Source organism: Chenopodium album, chromosome 23 (genome assembly GCF_948465745.1).
Source record: "Chenopodium album chromosome 23, dcCheAlbu1.1, whole genome shotgun sequence".
Lineage (NCBI taxonomy): Eukaryota > Viridiplantae > Streptophyta > Magnoliopsida > Caryophyllales > Amaranthaceae > Chenopodium > Chenopodium album.
In genome coordinates this window covers 2,807,222-2,830,893 of record NC_137856.1, presented here as the reverse complement: position 1 = coordinate 2,830,893, position 23,672 = coordinate 2,807,222, and the positions used below count along the sequence as shown (strand labels likewise).

At 32.0% G+C, this 23,672-nt stretch overlaps 3 protein-coding genes across 3 annotated transcripts; 1 reads left to right on the top strand and 2 right to left on the bottom strand.

Moving 5' to 3' along the window:
• Nucleotides 1-10,851: 10,851 nt before the first annotated feature.
• On the top strand, nucleotides 10,852-14,182 carry LOC145608107 (protein NRT1/ PTR FAMILY 3.1-like). The gene is made up of 4 exons (XM_081663709.1): nucleotides 10,852-11,017; nucleotides 11,637-11,854; nucleotides 12,230-12,789; nucleotides 13,112-14,182. The coding sequence occupies exons 1-4, from the start codon at nucleotides 10,909-10,911 to the stop codon at nucleotides 14,040-14,042; spliced, it is 1,818 nt and encodes a 605-aa protein (XP_081519835.1). The 5' UTR covers nucleotides 10,852-10,908; the 3' UTR covers nucleotides 14,043-14,182.
• A 103-nt stretch (nucleotides 14,183-14,285) lies between these two features.
• Nucleotides 14,286-16,538, bottom strand: LOC145608109 (uncharacterized). The gene is made up of 3 exons (XM_081663710.1): nucleotides 16,409-16,538; nucleotides 15,110-15,255; nucleotides 14,286-14,687 (listed from the first exon to the last, which is right to left on the bottom strand). Exons 1-3 carry the CDS (start codon nucleotides 16,534-16,536, stop codon nucleotides 14,311-14,313), a joined length of 651 nt encoding a protein of 216 aa, XP_081519836.1. The 5' UTR covers nucleotides 16,537-16,538; the 3' UTR covers nucleotides 14,286-14,310.
• Nucleotides 16,539-17,577: 1,039 nt separating this feature from the next.
• Nucleotides 17,578-20,816, bottom strand: LOC145609022 (7-deoxyloganetin glucosyltransferase-like). The gene is made up of 2 exons (XM_081664597.1): nucleotides 20,229-20,816; nucleotides 17,578-18,663 (listed from the first exon to the last, which is right to left on the bottom strand). Exons 1-2 carry the CDS (start codon nucleotides 20,743-20,745, stop codon nucleotides 17,690-17,692), a joined length of 1,491 nt encoding a protein of 496 aa, XP_081520723.1. The 5' UTR covers nucleotides 20,746-20,816; the 3' UTR covers nucleotides 17,578-17,689.
• Nucleotides 20,817-23,672: the final 2,856 nt, after the last annotated feature.

Sequence of the window (23,672 nt, the reverse complement as noted above, 5' to 3'; positions counted from 1 at the left end):
TTTCTTAATATTGGTGTTGAACGATCAGAGGGTCATTGGATTCCTATTTCCTAATATTAATATATGATAATGACGATCCATTTATAGTGCAGAACCAAGTGATTTTTTTTGGCAACAATGATGAAGGGGCAAAAAAAAAAAGAAAAAAAAGAAAAAAAAAAGGTATGCAAGAAAAAAAAAAGAAAAAAAAAGAAAGAAAGAACTGAAAAAAAAGGACTTATATGGAAAGCATATTGTGCCTTTTGTTAAATTTGAAGAACACACCACTAGGTGTTTTTTTTTCTCTTTATTATCTGGATCACATATCATGGAGATTTTGGTTCTGTACCTGTTCATTAAGCATGAGAAACATATTTGGTCACATGTCAAGCTTTCACTTTTACCGTTTTAGTAAAACTTCAAAACTTATAGTCTTGTTGTAAGTTTTTGGATTTAATATTTATCAATAAGCTGTGCAACTCATATTTGCTTTGTTTTATTTTTTAATATGTTTTTTTTGGACTTCTGGTATGACTCAGAAGGATGACTTCCATAAAAAATGAAAATCTATTTGAAATTTGTTTGTTGCTAATGCTAACCTCTGGTTCTGGTAATGTTATGTTGTGTTTGCAGAGTTCAGAGTTGTTAAGTATCTATGAGTAAATTATCGAGGTCATCAGTTCCTGAATGTGGCAGGACTTCCATGGATATATCTGAACCTGAGATTGGGCCTGTTTCTCGGTTTTACAGATTGCCCTTTGTAGTGGGAGCTGTTTTTTTTTTTTCTCAAATTTAATTTTATTTTTTTTGGTAGTGGGGGCTTTTCTGAGAAACTGCATTGCACTTGGCCCTTTTAAATCACTACCTACTGTTAGTTCTGAAACTCCATGCCTGAATACATTTCTTTTAAAGAATTTTATTTTATGTTATATTATTTTATTTTATTTTATTTTATTTTATTTTTTATTTTTTAAAATATTATCATGAGATTGTTGATCAACTGAATGGTGTTTAGTTTGAAAAGATGACCCTCAGGATTCTGAAGAATCTGAAATCGTGCTTTAGCTCATAACTGGCTGAAACTTTGCTTGGCAAGGGATTATCGTGTTAACAATATCATTCGGATGAGATTCTAATTTGTGGACTTTGCTATTGATCAACTCTTGTCTTAGTGCAATTTGTTGTGAAGTTTTCCTTATAAGGAGCTTGCTAGACATTTTTCTGGATCCATGCTACATGAAATTCGTACAATCAGTGAGGTGCTCATGGTGTGGGATTGGGTCTTTTTAATTGCCTGAATTCATCCTTTCAAGATGAAGATTTTATGAAGTGACAAAGGCAATGTCTCACAAGGCTTACATCAAAGTTCTTGAAAGGATTCTTGTGTTGCCATAATTTTGTGCCCGTGCTTCCTGCTGGATAATCATATCATCATTCTTACCATCCTCTACTCTTCAGTGTCTCACTTTTTAAGGGTCCTAATAGGCGAATTATTTTATGTATTGCCTGGAGATCCATCTGATGGCTGGTAAGGGGATTATTTTGATCAACTTGATTTTATTTTGTTTTGACTTTTGAGACTTTCAGATATTACAAACAGTGTTGGAGCTAACTTACTGTAGATTATTGGACCTGCATCAACCTATTTCAGCTGCACTTAACTAAAGGTGAGGTACATGTGATTCGTCTGATGATATTCAAATTTAGCTTTGCAATCTTTTTAACTGGATGTCCAAGTTTATCCTACAAAAATGTCTTTCTTTAGAAGTTGCAATGGTGTTATAATATCATTTTTGGAAGATTTCCTTAAGTTGTGATGTACTGACCGTCTGAATATGCAGTGACAATAGAGTAACAGACAATTACCCCTTTCCAAATTCATTCTAATGTAGTCCGAGTTTGATCACATATCAAATATTCTCTAATCTTCTTGTTATTTTATTCTCCAGCCTACTCTCTTTCTTAAGGCTCAATACTTCCACCTAACTGGAAATTTTATGACAAAGATTTTCAATATGCTTCTCTTAGCAGCATTGCTGTATCACAATCCTTTCTGGTGATGGAGAGGAAGGTTCTCATCAGCCTTTGTTTCTTTTAGTCTTTTAAGGACATTTGAATTGCATTGCGCTGGATTACCATGTTTTGGCAATCTAGCATGTAATGCACATATGCCATCTTATGTCATCGAATTTGCGTTTAAATTATGATGTACTTTGAACTGTCCAGGAGGCCCAAATATAGTTATGATAGATGGCTAGTATTCGACGCTTTACAATTCCATATTCTATTTTCTTCCCTTATACCAAGAATTTTGGTCCTCTTCATCCAGTTATCAGAATTTGCTAGTATATAGAAACAACATCATTCCCATATAGAAATTTATTTCGGATGCAGTCCTCTTGTATAGATATCTGTCCTGGTTAGGTTTTGGAAAGACAAAAGTGGTTCATGTCTAGGAAGCAAGATGGTTCGCAGATGACTTGTTTGCAGTCTGCACTTCCTATGAGACCAAATTAATAGAAATAAATAATTCCCATTCTCCTCAGTACTATTTTGTTAAGAAAAATAGGTTATGTTAACAGCTGAAAAAAAGGAGTATTAGCAAAAAGGAAACCATTCTTTATACGTAGTATATGCTAATTTGCTAGTCTCAGAATTGTAATTCATTCTGCCTTGATATGAAACTTGGATATGTCAGGAATGTCTGTGCCGTTTCTTTTAATTTAGAACAAGATTACTGTCATACACATGGTGTGGTAATGTTTATACAGAACTGACTTATCATGGTCCTTAGATAAAGGTATTGTAGCCTTACAATTACTTCCATAGTGTCTATTTTATCAGTTAAGAATAAGAAGTCTGACAAAGATACAGTGACAATGGATTATATAGTGGCTGTTGCTGTTATATGCATCTATCAGCTATCGTCGCCTGTTTGTTATTACCTGTTATGTTATGAGACAGGGTTTCAAGTTTAGAAACTGCTATAGAATGGCCCTGTTTTGTTAACCTTATTTCTACTTATTCCAAGAAAATTAAGTCAACAAATAAGTTAAGTTTAAGAATAAGTGTTACCCAAGTTTAACGTACAATAAAAATATATTCTAATAAGCTCAGGCGGAATCAAGTAAGGTTAGATTAGTTTAGTTAAGTTCGGATGAATTCTTATAAGTGAAAAACTGAAAATCAGGTGAATAATGCATAAATGCCTCTTGGACTGATACAAGTAGTCAGGATCAGTTAATGAGGCATGCAGGCCATGGAAGTGGCTAGAAAGAAGGTGGGCTGATTCGCAGTCCGATCCTGGGCCTTAACACATTGGCCTATGCTTTGCTCAAAAAAGCAGGGCTTAATCTGACTGGGATGTAAGTGTGGTTGGTTTGTGCCAGGCTGATCCTTGAAAACTTGGCCCATGACCCACTTGCTAGTAGGATCAATCTGATCCAGGCCTTTGTCAGGCTGGGCTAGACGGCCGGGCTTGGCTTGTGGCAACAGCTTGTTCCCATGATTTCAATGACAAGAAGAGATGACTCAGATGAGTATACAAGGAATGTTCTAAATACTTGAAGGAAAGCTGGAAAACCAGCATGGTTGCTTGTCAGATTGCAGTACATTACATTAGATGCTAGATTCGATCTCGAGCGAGATTCAATTGTACTAGCATTCCTATTTAAGGAACCTAACCTCTGTTACTGAGGTTGGACTACTGTTAGGCACGGGACTACTGTTTTTTTTTTTTTTTTTCCCGAAGTGTGAATGCAGGTTGAATTGATAAGAAAAGACCAATGAGAAGACATAAGATCATGCTCTGGACAGACCAGGTTAGAAGAGAGTTATCAATTGTGATATTGGTGGTAATCCTGATTCATATAATTGAGTCATGGACCACTGACAATACAATCTCTTTCCTTTTTATTAAAGTTTAAATCTTTAACGTTCACCAAACACATCAATATCTGTATTTGGCTTTAATATCAATCATTATGTAAGTAGCTACGTCATTTCAGACTACATGTTCTTCTAGTGTGACAGATTAAACCTTTGTCAAAAATTTCAGCACCATTCTTCTGTTGTCTTGTGAACCTACAGTTACTTAAGAATATTACTCGTAGGATTGTTAATTATGCTTAACAACTGAATAGAAGTGTAAGTGTTTACTTTACATATCGGATAGTGGACCACATTGGGACCGATTGAGTGGACCGGGTTGTGACCGGTTAAACTCTGTCTGGACCAGCTTAGACCTATGATGTATGGGGTGTAGAGAATAGTTGGAAGTCTGTTTCAGTTAACAGTCCTAACGTGTTCGTTTTATTCTGTTAGCCATGCTTTGGTTCATGCTTTCTCGTGACCTCATTGCTCCCATATTGAGCGATACACAATACTTCTCTTGGTCGTGATCCATGTAAGGTATGAACCTAACCGATGTTGGCAATGTGAACGATATCAAGCCGATATTTTAAATGTATATGACCTTGTGTTATTCAGCTTATCCATATCATATCAAGCCGAGACATAGAGATAAGGTGTCGCCAAAAAAAAAAAAAAAAAATTCGAAAAACAGAAGTCGACATGATTAATAAATTTGTGTAAGAGAACAATGTGAAGAAGGGAATCTTGTGAATGATCTCACGGGTCAATTTTTATGGCTTGGTTAAGCTTATGAAGAAGGTCACTGGTTATGATTAATTATGAGTTTGTTTTTATTCTTCTCTGATTTTGTTTGTTTGCGTTAAGCGTGTAGTTGGAATAAATTGTAGACCACAGATGATTTTCACTGTAACATTTCTGCTGCGCATGTGTTTTAAGGTCATTTTATGGCTATGTGATAGAGAAATGCACCACATATATTGTTTGTTGGATATTGCGTTGGATCTCTTCCATCCCTGCAAGTTCTTCTTAGACGCTGCTCTCTTCGTCTTTGTGATTAAGGAATCCTTTACCTCATTTCGTGTCCCTATATCCGAGTGTACCATATTATCCATAATTATGAAGTAGACTGTAACTTGTAAATAAAATTTAGGAAGAATTGGGACGCAAGATGAGACATAAAATAAAGGGAAAATAAAACATATTCAAGTTGGTAGTTGTATGTTACCATCTCAATCTAAACCCCCACCCTTGTGAAACGAAGCTGTCCATATTGTCATATTGATATGCAGAAAGAAATTAGTTGTAGGTTAGTTTGAAGTTGTTACAGATGTTACAAGTAATTATGCAGTGATTTTAGCTATCAAAATGACGAGTTAATTAATTTTATTCAGCTTGCAATAATAAAGTGGGCAGTTAACCAAAAAATTTAGAAAGGTTGGAGCCTAGATACCTACCTAATTCTTGATTTGAGTCCAGTTTGATTCTGACATTAACTTCTTAATGATGTTATAACAGAGTACTGACATTAGAATCCAATTCACAATTTAAAATTAATTACTGTCTTGGTTAATTGTGCTTAATTACCCACCATATAGCACTTTTTGTAGATTCACTACTGTAACAACTATTTTCGGATTTTACTAACATGACTTTAATATACTCGTGTGTACCTAGAAATGCATTTATTTATGCCTCAACCCTTAAATTCTACGGAGTAATGTTTGATGAATCTTGTTCTATAGGGAAATTTCATGCATCCTTTCAGAACATAGCAATGCATATTTTGAGCTATCAATAATCAATGTTTTCACCTTATTAACACTTATTTCTAAATTATACGCCAGATGAGTTTAGATAGAATAAATTTAAGAAATAATTTATATAAGTTTAAGTTTAAGGTTTAGATAATGGCCACCTATAATTAAAAAAAGGAAAATTTGTCAAAAACAACCTTTTAAAGTGTCCACTTTATTTAAAACAACCTTTTAAATTTTTTTTTTTTGCAATTTCAAACCACATTATAAATTTTTTTTATCAAAGACAACCAAATGTTACTTTTCGGCGTTAACTCTATTTTTCCCAATGTTGACCACGAGGGTGCGAGTCACGTGACCTCCTATTTTGCTTATTACACCCTCTTTTCCCTCCAATTAACTCTTATTAAAACCCCTGCTTCTCTTTCATCCCTATTTTAGTACGAGTAAATTGGAGGGAAAATTAGTGTATTAAGCAATATACGAGGTCTTGTGTGTTGCACACTAGTGGTCAACATCGGGAAAAATAGAATCAACGCTAGAAAGTAGCATTTGGTTGTCTTTGATAAAATTTTTTTATAATGTGGTCTGAAGTTGCAAAAAAAAATTTAAAAGGTTGTTTTAAATAAAGTGGGTATTTTAAAAGGTTGTTTCTGACAAATTTTCCTTAAAAAAATCACAATACTTTCTTAAACCACAATTCTTAAAAACTATGTGCCCTCCAAAATTAACAACAATATATTTAGCCCGTGTGTAACCAAATTACGAAAACAAAATAGCTTTAATTGTATAACTCTGCTAGCCATCAACTCATTAAGTCTTGTCTTTTTTTTGCAAATTGGATATATTCTAATTAACAATGGTACACTCTATTAAATATTAATATATTAAATTGTAAAGGACAAGATTACTAAGCATGTAGATTAGAGGCAGTATTTAACATACTTTCTAATCAAGCTAAGTCTACAGCTAGATTAAATTAAAAAGATTAAGCAACATTCTCCTAATGGTTACCTTTTCCAATTAATATAATACAGAATACTCCGTAACATTTTGTAGGATTTTAATAATAATAAATCACATTATTTTTTTGTTTTTACTCCATAGTTGATTAAAATTTGGAGACACTATTCAAGATTTAAAATCACTATGATATTTGTTATTTGAAATTTGTCAAAAAAATAAATGATTTGTTCATTAATAATAACCCAACTCTGAGTATTTAAGTTGTTGAGGCTTAACTAAGGACCTGTTCTCAGCTAAACTGAACTGAACAGAATTTCAACGTAAGAGAACAGGCCCTAAGTATTTATAAAGTTACTTGTTCATTAATAATTTTAGACAAATATAGAATATTTTTTTGGTGTTTAGAGAGCCACAAGGGCGGGGGTGAGAATCGAACCCAGGATCTCCTGGAATCGGGAGGGAGCTCTAACCACTTGTGCTATCCCTCACTCTCAGACAAATATAGAATATGGTTAGATGTCACAAAGATTTCATGACTTAAAGATGCATATGAGTAATCCATTAGACTTAGGCAATAATAGAGTGTACATCAAAGTCTTCAATACTTACCAGGCAGATGGATTAATATCAAATTTCTATATTAGTGTATCTTAAACATCAAAATTAAGGATGTCACACAATAATAGTAGCAAGCAAAAGCTATATATAGGTTTAATGAACTTTTGAAAAGAAAATAATAGAAGATAATTTTTTTCAAAAATAGAAGAGACAATGATGGCGACCTTGTTATAAATCCTACTAGCTTTTCTCTTTAAACTTACGTCTGTCACACATTCTATTGAATTATTATCAGCCACAACCTCATATTTAAAAAACAAACGTTATTTATGAGCTAATTCCGAATGTAATTATTATCAATCTCCAAACTCCTCATCCCAAGAAACGAGACCACATGTTTCTTGTACATAAGAACATATCAACGTAACACTAGATGATTAAGATTGAATTCCCATAATTGAGGGAATTAGCTAGAGAGGTGTTCTTGATGAATTTGAATTCTTCAAACGTTTGTCCAATCATTTGACACCTGTCATTCAACTATTGGACTTATAATCATGCCTAAAAAGGATTCAAAGATAGTTACTAGTAGGCACTACTACTAGCTAAAGGCCACAAATAAATTCATGGGGATGCTTAGTGGAAGGTATTTTTAGACAGTTTTCCCCACTTTAGTGGTTTCTGAAAACCCTAACTTTGCCCATCTCCAATGATTCAAATGACAATTTTTACTCACACGGAAAAATATCATCGCAACCATGTTACTCGATAATTTTGCACCACCACAAATTTTAAAGTTGTTAATTTACCTATCTAATATACCATCAAACGGTTTTATTAATCCCCGAGATTAACTATGTATTTGTTTGAAAGGGTCTAGCTTAGCTCGCTTGTCTTGATAATTAAAAAGAAAATCATGAATACAAATATCCAAGTAGGGATTTCATCAAAACATACTTGTATTTGACAAAGTGTCAAGTAAATACTTGTCCATAAGGTTAGTTTTTATTCTAAGCGGTTATATTATTTCCACAATAAAAAGCGATATATAGTCCTCATCTATCTAAACTCTATCTCACTAAATTCACTCTATCGTTATACATAACAAAATTTGAAGTTGTTAGCTTGTTGTTAGTCTTAACACCCCTATCTAATGTACCACTAAAGTATGAGATTGAACAGTCTTGTTGTCTTAAAATTTAAACCATAAGTCAAACCCGTCAGTCTTAATAAAAAGGAATTGGATAATGAATATACATATATATTCAAGTGGATTTAATCAAAATGTAGTTGACAAATTGTTAAATGAATACTAGTCCACAACTAAAAGGATACGAAGTAAAAGTTATTCTAAGTGAATTTTGTTTTCTCAATAAAAAGCAATAGTCCTCATTCATCTAAAAATCCACCTCACCAAAATCACACTGTCGTTTTCCCTTTACAATATTCTGAAGATTCTTCTGCTTTATATCTGCATAGATCCGAATACATTATTTTAGAATTGCTCATCATCTTACTATAATTCCTTTTAAGAATATTAAAATTTTGGCACTAAATTTATTTTAGAAGCTGTAAAGTAATATTCATCATAAATTTGTAGATCATGAATAAACAATGATTAATTTTAATATACTAGAAAATTAATTGGCCGGCTCTTCTAAAAAGATCACGAACAGTGTAATACAATATTACTAGACTCATCCATACTTATAATAGACAATCTTATTTACCTCCTTTGGCATCTAATTATATACTCGATTTGTCACTAAATGATAGATCACATTTGACTTTAACAATCACTTATTATGTAGGAATGTGTCTTGTATGAGTAGATTATCTTTGTGAGAATCGATCACAGGATTCCGAAAATCAAAGAAAAGCTCTAATCACATGAACTACCTCACTCTCAACTATTTTGGAATTTATTTGTTAATCTGTAATTTTTTTTGGTTGACAAGATTTATTAAAATATCGCACATACACTCACTCTCCTATTATTAGCAACCTAAAATCATGTTCTAAAATCTCTCCAAATATCCAAAAGTCCAATTCCCACAATTCTATCTTTTATCTAACTCTCATAAATGTTCAACCTTTTTTTCTTCAATTCTCCATTTTTTCATATTTCTTCTACTATATTCATTAAGAGAGTAAATTGTATTTTTATGAAAGCATTTTGGAATATGTTTATCTAGATTGTGTGTCGCCCAAAATTTTATTAAAGATGTAAAGTTTATTTCGTTCATAAAATTAATAAGGGCACGACATTTATTTTAAAACAAGGTCTTTAAAATTTTCAAGACCGCATATTGTTTTTATTACGTATTTATCATACTTTAACATGCATATCTCCAACTATGCTCTAGGGTACGTTCTCTACACCTTAAGAAATTAAATGTTAGGTCTAATTAGTTTTAATAACGATTGAGAACTAAACTGAGCTTTGATACTATTTTTGCCACAAAAGTCAAATGTGATCTAATTTTTAGGTGCAAAAGTACAATGTTGGTGTAGATATTTTGTCACATACTTTTCTTACAATAAATGCATTTTTTTTTTAATTTGCAAGCCTTTTTTTTAAAAAAAAGAAAATGCTTGTCAAACATATTACAAATAATTTGAAAGTATAGCCATACCTCGTATTATGAATAATATAACAAGATCTCACATAACAATGCTTTTTTAAAAGAAAGAAATCACAAAGATACGCATCAATAGTGCAAAAGTCACAATACAAAGGAAAAAAAAAAAGGAAAGAAGCAATAATAATGCCTATAATGTTTTTATGTCAAATCTAATTTCCAAGCGCTCATTTTTTCCTACTAATTTAACACAGAGAATTGGAGATATATTTAGGAATAATCTTTGAAAAATTTGTCAATTGTAGCCATTTAAAGTTTGTATTTTGTAAATTGCAGCCATTTAAAAATAAAATTGTAAGTTGCAGCCCAAAAGTTCTTATAAGTTGTGAATTGCAACTCGATTCAATTTTTTAGTCGGTTTACGTGTCGAAAAATTTTCGGTTAAGGTTTTAAGGGCCATTTTAATTCTTAAGGATCCGAATTGAGCTCAGAATTAGCAAAAAAATAACGTAAGTGTCTGGGTAACAAAAATGTATTGATTTGAGGGCAACTATTTTTTACTGTAAAAACGAGGCACTTACGTTAATTTTTTACCAATTCCGAGCTCAATTTGGTTTCTTAAGAACTAAAATGGCCTAACCGAACATTTTTCGATACACAAACCGATGAAAAAATTGAATTAGATTGCAATTTACAAAATAACTTTTGGGCTGCAATTTACAATTTTTTTTTTAAATGGTTGCAATATGCAAAATACTAACTTTAAATGATTGCAATTTGCAATTTTCTATATTTTTTTTATAAAAATTGTGACATCTTTAATCGTGAACTGTTATATTACAAGATTTAAGACAATGTCACAACTAGTTCATGAATTAACAATGCATTGGTAGTTGGTGAAGATTGAAAGAAAGTTTGTAAGAAAATATACTAGTGTATCCATCATCACTAGACACATAAGAAAGCTAGAATAATAATGCAACGCAGTAATAAAATCGAGGGATAAGATAGTGAATAATATCTATCACAATAATGGTGGGTCTCACTTCACACTCAGGCACCATGCACGTTCATCACTGATCCTAGGCTTTGTTATTGCTTATAAATACCACCCTTCATTAAACTTCTTCTAGAACTCACAATAACTCTTAGGCTCTTAGCTTCATTGTTCATTAAATTAAAATTTTAGATCAACAATGGATTTGGAGAAGAAATTAGATGCAGAATATGTTGAAGAAAAGATTATTGATGACAATCCTAAGAAGAAGAAGCGTGGTGGGATTCGAACATTGCCTTTCATTCTCGGTGAGTTTTTTCAAAAATTCACATTAGAAGTTACTTCTCTCAACGTGACTATTAATTTTGAATGACAGATTAATTAGCAAATGAACACTTTGAATTCCACTTATAAGTTAATAATCATCTTGTTCTATGTGTGGAATTTTGTAGTCTTGAGTTGGATTTGGATAAATGTTCTTACCATAATTTTAGTTTAACTTGCTAATCTAGAAGGCCTTGAAAGAAATGTAGGCAAATTTTTTTTTTTTTTTTTGATGTTAAAATATACAAGTACTTTGTATATAGTATTCAAATGCCATTCACAATTTCAAAGTGAAAATTTTATCAAATACTAAAATACATCTAATACAATCAACAACGAATTGTTTCAAAAAAAAAAAACAATCAACAACAAATAATATATTAGTTGTTTATACTTTCCATGTCTCAACTTATTCTCGTCAACTTTCTCACTATTTTAAATCTTGCACCGAACATCCAAACTAGTTTCACGTGCACATTAACACGAGTCATAAATTTTAGCTATGTAGCCAATTCAATGAGTGACAAAAGCAAGTACTAGTAGAGTAGTAGAGCATTATTGATTCATCAATGCTAACAGTTTGAGTCATTTGTAATTTTGCAGCAAATGAAATATGCGACAGATTTGCTGGAGTTGGATTTCATGCAAATATGATAACATACTTGACCCAACAACTGAACATGCCTCTTGTACAAGCCTCCAACACACTTACTAATTTTGGGGGGACTGCTAGTTTTACTCCTCTTATTGGTGCTTTGATTGCCGACTCTTTTGCTGGCCAATTTTGGACTATTACTATTGGTTCTATCTTCTATCAATTGGTATATATTTTATTCGCTCTTCGATCTCATCCTTTTATTTTATTGTCGTTTATTTATTAGATACGGAGATACGGAATGGTATCTATATGAATTGAGTCGAGAGGTGATACACATATCTCTGAGAGTGGATTTAATTTATAGTCGAATCTCACGAACATTTATAAGTAGTTTCTGCCTTTGACATATATCTCTAATAATTTACAAGGTGCATCAAATTATAGCGTGACAAATCTTTTAAAATGCACTAGAGAATAAGAAGACTTGCTAGTTGCCTAGTTATGATGAATATAAAGGACATGTTTTATGTAGAAATTTGTTTTAGTCCTTTGAATTGTGTACACATTGCACAATTTCTAATGTCTCTAATGGTTGCAGGGGATGTTCAGTGTTACCATGACAGCCATTCTTCCGAAACTCCACCCTCCGCCTTGCCCAACACAAGTGAACTGTCAAGAAGCATCAACACAACAACTTTGGGTATTATACATGGCTCTCCTCCTAACAACTATAGGGACGGGTGGCATCCGGCCTTGCGTGGTGACATTCGCAGCCAATCAGTTTGACATGAGCAAGTCAGGTGTTGCAGGGCGCAAGTGGAACTACTTCAACTGGTATTACTTCTTCATGGGACTCGCCACACTTACTGCACTGACAGTTATAGTCTATATCCAAGACAATGTGGGCTGGGGTTGGGGGCTCGGAATCCCAACAATGGCTATGACAATATCAGTTATAGCCTTTGTTATCGGATATCCGCTTTACCTCAAACATAAGCCTGCAGGAAGCCCTTTGGTTAGAATGTTTCAAGTTGCTGTTGCTGCTTGGAAGAAGAGGAATACTCCGTTGCCTGCTGACCGCAGTTTGCTGTACCAAAACAAGGAGCTTGATGCTCTTATCTCTACTGATGGAAGACTTCTGCACTCTGAACAGTTCACGTAAGTTTATTATACAAATACCAGCATTATTTTGTTGATCCGAATCACTCTAAAGTCATATAAAGTACAATACTAGCTAAGAAAGTAAATAAATCACTACAAATCTCGAAATTTTACTAACACACATCACATGTACTGCCCAATAATATTGCAATTATACAGAAAATCTGAATGTATGTCCAATCAAAATATTTATGAAGTTTTATGTATATTTACAATGGTACATTGCATATGTATGTAACGTACATATGTATTGCCATAACAAAGCTTCATCTTCGATGAAAACTGACAGTTCAGAGTAATATTGGTCCTTTATCTGTAGATGGCTCGACAAGGCAGCAATAGTAACAGAAGGAGAGGCAAAAGATTCAAAACCACCAAACTTATGGAGATTGTCTACAGTTCATAGAGTGGAAGAGCTGAAATCTATCATCCGGGTGTTACCGATATGGGCAGCTGGAATTCTGCTCGTGACTGCATCATCTCATCAAGGCAGCTTCGTGCTCACACAAGCTAGGACAATGGACCGTCACCTCTCTTCCTCATTTCAAATACCTCCAGCTAGTCTTTCAATATTTAGCATTGGGACCATGCTCATTGGGCTCGTTGTCTATGAACGTGTTTTTGTTCCTTTTGTACGTAGATTCACTGGAAATCCAGTAGGCATATCATGTTTACAGCGGATGGGGATAGGATACGTGATCAACATAGTTGCAACTCTTGTAGCCTCTCTGGTTGAGAAGAAGAGGAAATCAGTTGCTACTCATTACCACCTTTTGGACAGTCCTATGGCTATTATTCCTATCAGCGTCTTTTGGTTAGTCCCACAATATTGCCTCCATGGATTAGCAGAAGTTTTCATGAATGTCGGTCACCTTGAGTTTCTGTACGATCAAGCACCTGAGAGCATGAGAAGCACCGCTGTTGCACTCTATTGCTTAACGACATCAGTAGGAAACTACTTAGGGACGATGGTAGTATCAATGGTTCATGGCTACACAGGAAAAGAACACAATTGGCTTCCTGATAGGAACATCAACAAGGGAAGGTTGGAGTACTACTTCTTGCTTGTCTCTGGCATACAAGTAATAAATCTCATATATTATGTTATATGTGCATCGTTATACACATATAAGCCTTTGGAGCAGGTCAAAGACTCTGATGAGCAAGGGGAGGATTTATGTACCCATTCTCCATCGTCAAAAGTTTTAGTAGACAAGGATAGCGAAGTTGAACTCTCGAAAGGCAAATAGAATTTGATAAACTAGAAATAGCAGGGTTTAATGTATAATTAATAGACATGTAATCACATTTCACGCTTAATTAGCAGAAAACCTCTGCTTAGTCACCTGCATATAACTAGTTATAGCTTAATAACAAAGCAAATTTGTAAGTTGCGCAAGTAATTTAATGATAAATGCATCTTCAACCTACAATATAGTACACCAGAACATGGATCTGTCTACGTACGAAATGCACAAACAGAGCAACCTACTTGGAGTTAAGAAATATCTGCATGCTTCAACAATCAAATCCAGAATATACACCGCTATCTCTTAACATTCTCTTTTCTTCTTCAACATAATTCTTTCCTCTACTAGTTTGGCCGAGGTCTCTCTTTCTCTTTTCTTTCTGGGCAAAAGTCTTCTTCTCTTTCTGAGTAATAGCAGTTGCAAGCTCTTCTCCATCTGCTAAAGCAGCTCTTGTTTTCTGACGCTCTTTGTACGATTCCTCACTTTCCTGATCTTTTTTTCTATCCTTGCCAGTAGACCAAGTCCAGTCTCGATTAGGATCCTCCTTTGGTGGAGGCACTTTCAGGACAGATAGGCCTCCTTTATAACCATGGCGGCTCAAAGCTTCAAAATCAATTCCACCGCTTTTTCGTTTTGCAGATTTTACTGCATATAAAGAGCTAAACTATGATATATAACAAGCAAATTCTGGAGAAATATTTACTTCTGGAGCTCAGACACAAGGATATGAACTGCTCTAAATCATTTGAGGTTTCCATGATCAGCACAAATCCTCATATTTAATACATAACTCTGCCTCACATTGACTTTAATACCATGATTTAGGGTTGTATTCTAGGAAGTCAATTGAATTTAAGACCATAATTTAGGGTTGTATTCTAGGAAGTTCACTTGAATTCAGTAAAAACCCAGATGATCAATTTCCTTTATATAGCATGAAAGAATTTTTCCAGCCGTCTCAAAGACCTATCCATATGAGAAAAAAGAACTCTTTCCCCATTTTTTTGAAGCATATTATTTCACACCGATAAACAAAATAGAATTGAAAACAACAAAAACTTAAGTACCTCCAGAAGGTTTTTGTGATGACTTTGGCTTTCCAGACTCATCCTCAGCCTCTGATTCAGTATCACTAGATGATGATTCGTCATCTGATGATTCATCTTCTTTATCACTCCATGGTCTTTTCATGGTTTTCTGAACCAAGAGGATCCTTAAAAAAATAATAATTAGAACATAAACACACAAACTAACACTGCATTTTTTATAACAAAAACACAAATCACAAATGAGTTGGATGGCAAAAAGAAGATACATAAAACTACCAAAGAAAATCAAAGTCCTTATGGCACAATAGAAGGTTGCACACATTGACCCAACGTCACCCAACGCATCATTTATCGCTCTACCCTCCCTATTCCACTAAAGCTTGCCTCCACTTCCATAATCCTTATTCAACCGAACCCTCATATAGCACAGCACAAAACTCGACTTCCCTCATATAGCACGGTATGAAAGCCATATATTCCTCAATTACCATAGCACAGATGCAATACATCCCTCAATTACCATAGCACGGATGCAATACATCCCTCAATTACCACACTGCACAAAACCCTGACATCCCTGAAACAGCACATCATAAATGCCACAAAATCCTCGGTTAGCTGAGCACAAATGCCCGTCATCCCTCAATTACCACACAGCACAAAACCCCGACATCCCTGAAATAGCACATCATAAATGCCACAAAATCCTCAGTTAGCTGAGCACAAAAGCCCAACATCCCTCAGATAGCACAGCACAAACGTCCGACATCCCTCAATCAGCACAACACGAAAACCCGACATCCCTCAATTAGCACAGCACGAAATCCTGAAATCTCTTAATCCCAACAACAAGAAAGCTCAATCCTTTCACTTTCAGTTCATTTGGAACCCTCATTTCTCCTTCTATACTCAACAAGTCATCATAGATTCTACATAACTCATAGTTTGACAACAAACTCATAGCATCACTCACATTTCAGTTTAAACCCCAAATCCCAAACTCCAAATTGATACTTAGCTTATTCAATCTCCTCTAAAAATCTCATTTTTCCAATTTTCAAATTATAGGAGAATACTTGGATAATACGAAGAACTTGTATAAGTCATAAGAATTCATCCATTTCCCAAAAAAAAGTAAACTCAATGTAATCTCCAAAAAATTCTATTGATAAAATTTCCCAGTATTTTATGAACTAAATCTTACATATTTGAAAAAAAAAAAAATTAATAATAAACAAACTTCAAATTCGTAATTAATTGAGCATAAAATTAATAATCGTATATAATTGCAACTTTGCAAGAAAAAATGAAGATTACCTCAACGAAAGAGAGAAGATGAAGATGTCTGATGAGATTTGGAGTGCAGAGTCGCAGATTAGGGTTTTCGATTTGTAGAATTTCGCGGACAGATGGTATGCAAAAACGCTATCATCTGATTGAGTCATTATACGACCATAATTTAGCATGTGAAGTCTAATTTTTCAATGGTGAGACTCACACATAAATGTCACTTTTAAATTATGGCCCACCAAATTCATTTCTTTTTTCTTTTGTGAGGAATTGTTTTTTAATTTGTATTTATTTTAAAAAAGAAAAAAAAGGTAAAACCTAAATAAATTATAAAAGGGACTATTTGGTAAATGGCTTTTTGGTGGCTTTTTGGTTAGCTTTTAGCTTTTTTATGTGGTCAAACAGCCAAAAATGTGTTTGGTAATTGGCTTTTTAGCCAGTGTAAAAGCTGACTTTTAAGCCAAAATGAAAAAACTACTTTGAGTAGCTTTTTTTGTTGGCTTGTTGGCCTACAAATTATCTAATAAACAGACAACAACCAACAATTAATTTACCAAACACTTTTATAAACAGCCAGATTAAACAGCCAATTTCAAAAGCCATAATAAACAGCCAAACATACCAGCTAGTCAAACAAGCCAAGTGAACCAGCCAACAGCCAACCGCCAAACAAGGCCAATATACTACTTCGTATAATATTAACAAGAGACCCACATTTTTTTTTATCAAAAGAGACTTAAAGTTGTGTATTTAAACTTAGCAACTTTCTTTTAGACTTGCTAAGTTTAGATAGCAACTTATTGGTAAATATTACAAAACAATACATTCTCTCTCTTAAAAATACTCACTTGAGTCTCACCATTGAAGAGGGTCTACGACGTTGTTTTTCTCATCACTGCATCCTTTTATGCAAAGACTACAAATTCAAGTCAACAATAATTTAATACTTCCTTCATTTTTGGAAAATTTATCAGCTGCAACCATATAAAGCATATATTTTGCCAATTATAGTCACTGAAAATACATATTTTGCCAATTGCACCCATTTAAAAAAAAATTACAAACTAGAGCCCAAAAGTACTACTAACTTGTTAATTGCCTTCCTCAAAAAAAAAAAAAGAAGTTATTTACCATTCAATTTCATTTTTTTCTCGATTTATGTGCCGAAAAATATCCCGTTAAGATTTCCTTGATTAAAAAAAAATACTGTACAAGATACTTCAAACATAATCGTAAGTAACTATCTTTACGTTCAACATAATTATATTAAACGTCTCATAATCAACAACATACAAAATTAATATTGACTTATTGATGTACTTTTAATACATTATTAACTACATTGTTTAAATTATCATATGAGGATCCATGTGAACTCATGGTTACTTCTACTGCAATGTTTCTCCACTTTGCAACCTTCATCCCCATCTCTTTACCATTTTCTGTCTCCATCAACTCTTTCACCATCCTCTCAACATAATCTCTTTTAACTTGTTCACTCATCTTCATACCAATGCCAAGACGATTACAACAATACCAAGAATTAATCAATTGGTCTACAGCCGATGGCCAACAAATCATTGGCACCCCATAACTTATGCTCTCAATTGTTGAATTCCAACCACAATGAGTAAAGAACCCTCCAATAGAAGGATGTGCCAATACTTGCTCTTGGTCACACCAAGTGACAAGCACACCTCTACCATTTATCTCTTCCTTAAATCGATTGAATTCGATAGTATAACTCTTTTCAATGACTTGATCAGATCTCACAATCCATAAAAACTTTGTAAGACTATTTGCAAGCCCCCATGCAAGTTCAATGAATGTCTCTTGGTCGACTCCAACAAGGGAGCCAAAACTTACATAGAGAACAGATTTAGGCTCTTGAGAATCAAGCCATTTCATATACTCATGATCAATTGAAGAATCTTCTTCATCACATAAACTAATTGCTCCAATATTAATGGTGTCCTTCCTTGATATATGATGATCCACCATCAAATTAAGGGGTCCAATTGGATAAATGTTAGGAGAAATGGTGGAGAGATCTTCTAGGACATCATGTTCCAAGGCATCAAATGTGTTGATGAGGATGGCTTGGGACTTATTGAGAGCTCTATGTACATTTGACATAGCAATATTGAGCATCATATGATTCATATCATTTGGGCTCAATGTTCTAATAAAGGTTGGCATATCTTTTAAGGATATTCCCTTCAAACTTGGTATCCAATCTATTATTGTCTTTTCAAGATAACCATTTGTCAACCAACTTTTGTCTGAAAAATGACAAAATAATTATTAGATAAATGTTTAAGCTGTATTGATATTCTTGGCCATCATATATAGCCCACAAAAGATAACCTATACAATATCAAATTCTTATAGGTAATTAAACAATCCTAAATATCCTAATCTTAGACAATATCACTAAGATATATATATTTTTACCTAAATATGATGTGGGACAACATGATTACCTAAAAAGAAAGTAATGTTAATTTTATAAGGTTTAGGGGCTACTCCTTTAAGTCTCTAACTCATTGTCATATGATTTTAAGGTAAAACCTCTTCCTAGGACTTATAAAGTGGACACCTATGTGCATGCAACCCAATCCCCTTTATCATTTAGATTCGTCTTAATGTTTGCTTTGTTAAAATTTAACTTTTACATGCTATTTCTAGTATGTTGTGATATTTTAAATTTCTCTCCATTTTACACTCTTTTGATGTAGGCTCATCAAACAATCTCATGTGAAAACAATATTGAAGTGTTGCAATTAAATGGGAGACTTAATCACTTAAATGAAGACGGTGATGGATTAAGATAACGACAAGGGTGGTTGTGGTGGTACACAATTCTCTCGTATTGACTATTCACAATTTCACATCATATGATCGACTATTATTCATCCATTGGCCCCTTGTTGCTCCAATTTTGTTCGGACATACTCTATATTCTCAAATTATCTTTAATACAAATTCTTAAATGGACCTGGTTCACACTAATTTATTATGGACCACTAACATTAGAAAAACTATGGTTGTTTTATTAATAAAAAAAATGTCACTATAATAAAATGAAGGTCACTATGTTGAAAATAAAAGTCATTATAGTAATATATAGGCTATAAGAGGCTAATTTTTTTAATGAAATATTTTATAAGGTGAATATTAATAATAAAGGTCACTATGTTAAAATTAGGGTTATAACGTCATACTTCAAGTTCACAATAGTATTAAACATTATACAACTTTTAATAAAGGTTACTATGTTAAAAATAAGGTTACTATGTTCAATATAATGTCAGTTGCGCGAATATAAATCTCGGGTCCACAATAATATTATTATGAACCAGGTCTACGCAAGTATTTCTGTATCTTTAATAATAATCAATTGATACCACAAAAATATATCTATTCCTGTCCAAAAAAAAAAAAAAAAAAATCTATCAAATTGCAAATAAAATGTCGTAAGATTATACTATAGATAAATTGCATCAATTAAATAAACTTAAGGCCTGTTCACTTCAGCTTAATTTCTGTTCAGTTCAGTTCAGCTCCAAACAATTCAGTTTAGTTCAGTTCAGTTTTGTTCCTAATTTATTTCCTTCTCTCATAAAATATTCATTTCAGCTCTATTCAGTTCAGTTCAGTTCCAATCAGTTCAGTTCACCTCAATTCAATAAATGTGAACAGGTCCTTAGACCATTAACTTCAAGCAAATACATATTGCATCCATTTTGCAAATTACCTTTAGACCATTTAATTGAAACAATGCAAATTAGTGTGAATTATATTACTTAGTAAAATAGTACTAATAACTATTTAAAAAAGTACTTACCTTGGAGGGGTATGATACCCTTGTCAAAAAGTTGGCGGCAATGTGAATAAGCTAGAAGGCTACAAGCACTAGCAGTCTCAAGAAACACAGCAGGAATCCCCAATTCTTCAGCCACTCTATGTGTAAAGGATGACATAGTAACATCACTAATCATACAACTAACTCGCGGTTGCGAGCAATTACTATTACTATTATTATTACTATTATCAAGTTTTGTCGCTAGGAGCTTCTTAAGCGGGAGCTCCAGATTGTTAGCGACTATAGAGTTGATGACGGAAAGAAGATCTTTCGGGTCATTGTTTTCCGGAAAAGACTCAAATTGAAAGAAGGGATGAGTTTTTTTATCGGAAGAAGAAGAATGGTGATTTTTGAACAAGGTTTGATGGATGTGGTACATGTTTATAAAAGTTATGTTAAAATCGAATTTAAAATGGAGGAGTTGAGCAAGTTTTAGCATAGGCCTTATGTGACCTTGTACTGGAAATGGTATGCAAACAACATGATTTTCCATTATCATAGACTATAGAATTATATTATCTCTTTGAATTTTTTTGTGGTGGTGTTTGCAATTTTGAAAGAGGAAGCAAAGAAGAGACGTGATAATATTATATATATATATATATATATATATTTATATAAATAGAGGAATGCTCATATAAGAACCCTCCTCTATATAAGAATCCATCTCAACCGTTCAATGATTTTGATCTAACCATCTAAAATCCCTTTTTAGTAATGGCATTTTTGTAATTTTAATAACTCTTTTTCAATCTTTAAATAAAAGAAAACCCTAAATCTCTCTCCTCAGCATTTTCTCTGTTCTCTCTCCTCTACCTCAAGAACTTGGTAAGTTTTTTTTTTTTTTTTTTTTTTTTGCGTTTTTTTTTGCCATTTTAAGTTCAATTGTTTTTATATTTGGTTCGATTTTGTTGAATTTTTTTTTTTGGCAATTTAAAGTTTATTTTTTTGGTTTTTATATTTTTTTTCGATTTTTAATAATATATTTTTTTAATTTCCGGTTTTTTTTTTCGATTTTTTATTTTCAAGTTGTTTTTTCGATTCTTTTTTACGATTTTCCAGTTTTTTTTTTATTTTTATTTTCCAGTTTTTTTTTTTTGTCGATTTTCCATTTTTTTCGATTTCTTATTTTCAATTTTTTTTTTACGATTTTTTTTTCGATTTTCCATTTTTTATTCTATTTTTCATTTTTTTTTTTGTCGATTTTCCATTTTTTTCGATTTCTTATTTTCAATTTTTTTTTTACGATTTTTTTTCTATTTTCCAGTTTTTTTTTTTTTTTTTTTTTTTGTCGATTTTCCATTTTTTTCGATTTCTTATTTTCAATTTTTTTTTTCGATTTTCCATTTTGTTTTTTATATTTTCCAGTTTTTTTTTTTTTTTTTTTTCGATTTTTATTTTCAAGTTTTTTATTTTTATTTTTCGTTTTTTTTTCCAGTTTTTTTATTTTCGATTTCAATTTTTTATTTTTAATTCGTTTTTTCCTCTGTTTTTATTTTTCAATTTTTTTTCGATTTTCCATTTTGTTATTTATATTTTCCAGTTTTTTTTTATTGTCCATTTTCCATTTTTTTTTTCGATTTTTATTTTCAAGTTTTTTATTTTTATTTTTCATTTTTTTTCCAGTTTTTTTTTTCGATTTCAAATTTTTTATTTTTATTTCGTTTTTTTTCCTCGTTTTTTCCTCTCTTTTTTCCCTAATTTTTTTCGCTTTTTTTTTTTTTTTTTTTTTTTAAGTTTCTAGTTTTCATTTTCAATTTTTTTTCCAAATTTTTTTTTCTTGCTTGAGTTTTTCTATTATTGGATTTTAATTTCAAATTGTTTTTTTTATTATAATAGAAAACTTTAGAACATAAGGAAAAACTTTAGAACATAATAGAAATACTTTAGAACTAACATATAGATAGAAAATGTTAGAACATAATAGAAATACTTTAGAACATAAGGGAAAACTTTAGAACATAAGTAAAAAAATATAATAAAACATAATAGAAAATTTTAGAACATATGGGAAAACTTTAGAACATAATATAAATACTTTAGAACATAATAAGGGAAAACTTTAGAACATATGGGAAAACTTTAGAACATAATATAAATACTTTAGAACATAAGGGAAAACTTTAGAACATAAAGGGAAAAATAGAACATAATAGAAAACTTTTGAACATAATAGCAAACTTTATAACATAATAGAAATACTTTAGAACATAATAGAAAATCTTAGAATATAAAAGAATGATTTATATACATTAGCCTACTAGCTCAACGGATAGAGCATTGTGCAAATGCACAAAAGATGTGGGTTCGAATCCCACGTAGGTTCATTTTCATTGTGTCAAGACAAGAGGTTGTATGTGAGTTAAGTTGTTTTTGAAATTATTTATAGAGTTAACCTATGTAGGAATCGAACCTACATCTTCTATGCATTTGCATAGTGCTCTGCCAATTGAGCTAATAGGTTTAACATATGTTCTATAATATACTGAATTTGTTCTAAACCATGAACGAGAATATTAGAAAGATTATCATAATCATACTACGTACTTTAGAACATAAACAGAATTTTTTTTTTCTATGTTCTAAATTTTTTTTTCTTACTCCTATGTTCTAAATTTAGTCTACTTATGTTCTAAAGTTTTATTTTCCTATGTTCTAAATTTAGTCTACTTATGTTCTAAAGTTTTATTTTCATATGTTCTAAATTTAGTCTACTTATGTTCTAAAGTTTTATTTTCCTATGTTCTAAATTTAGTGTACTTATGTTCTAAAGTTTTATTTTCCTATGTTTTAAATTTTTTCTACCTATGTTCTAAAGTTTTTTTTTTCTATGTTCTAAATATTCTTTTTACCTATGTTCTAAATTCTTTTGTCTATGTTCTAATTTTTTTTTCTTATGTTCTAAATTTCTTCCTATGTTCTAAACATGTGCTCTACATTTTCTTCTTATGTTCTAAATTATATTTTTGTCTATGTTCTAAATTTTTTCTTATGTTCTAAACATGTGCTTTAAATTTTTTTCCTATGTTCTAAACATGTGCCTTCAATTTTCTTCTATGTTTTAATTATTTAGCCTATGTTCTAAATTTTCTTCTACCTATGTTCTAAATTTTTTTTCCTATGTTTTAAGTTTTCTTTTGCATGTGTTCTAAAATTTTTACTATGTTCTAAATTATTTTCCTATATTCTATATATTATTGTCTATGTTCGAAATATATTTCCTATGTTCGAAATTTTTCTCTATGTTCTAAATTTATTTTCAATGTTCTTAATTTTTTCTATATATGTTCTAAATTTTTTCTATCTATGTTCTAAATTTTAACCTATGTTCTAAATTTTTTCACCTTATGCTCTAAATTTTTTTTCCTATGTTTTAAATTGCTTTCCTATGTTCTAAACTTATTTTCTATGCTCTTATTTTTTCCC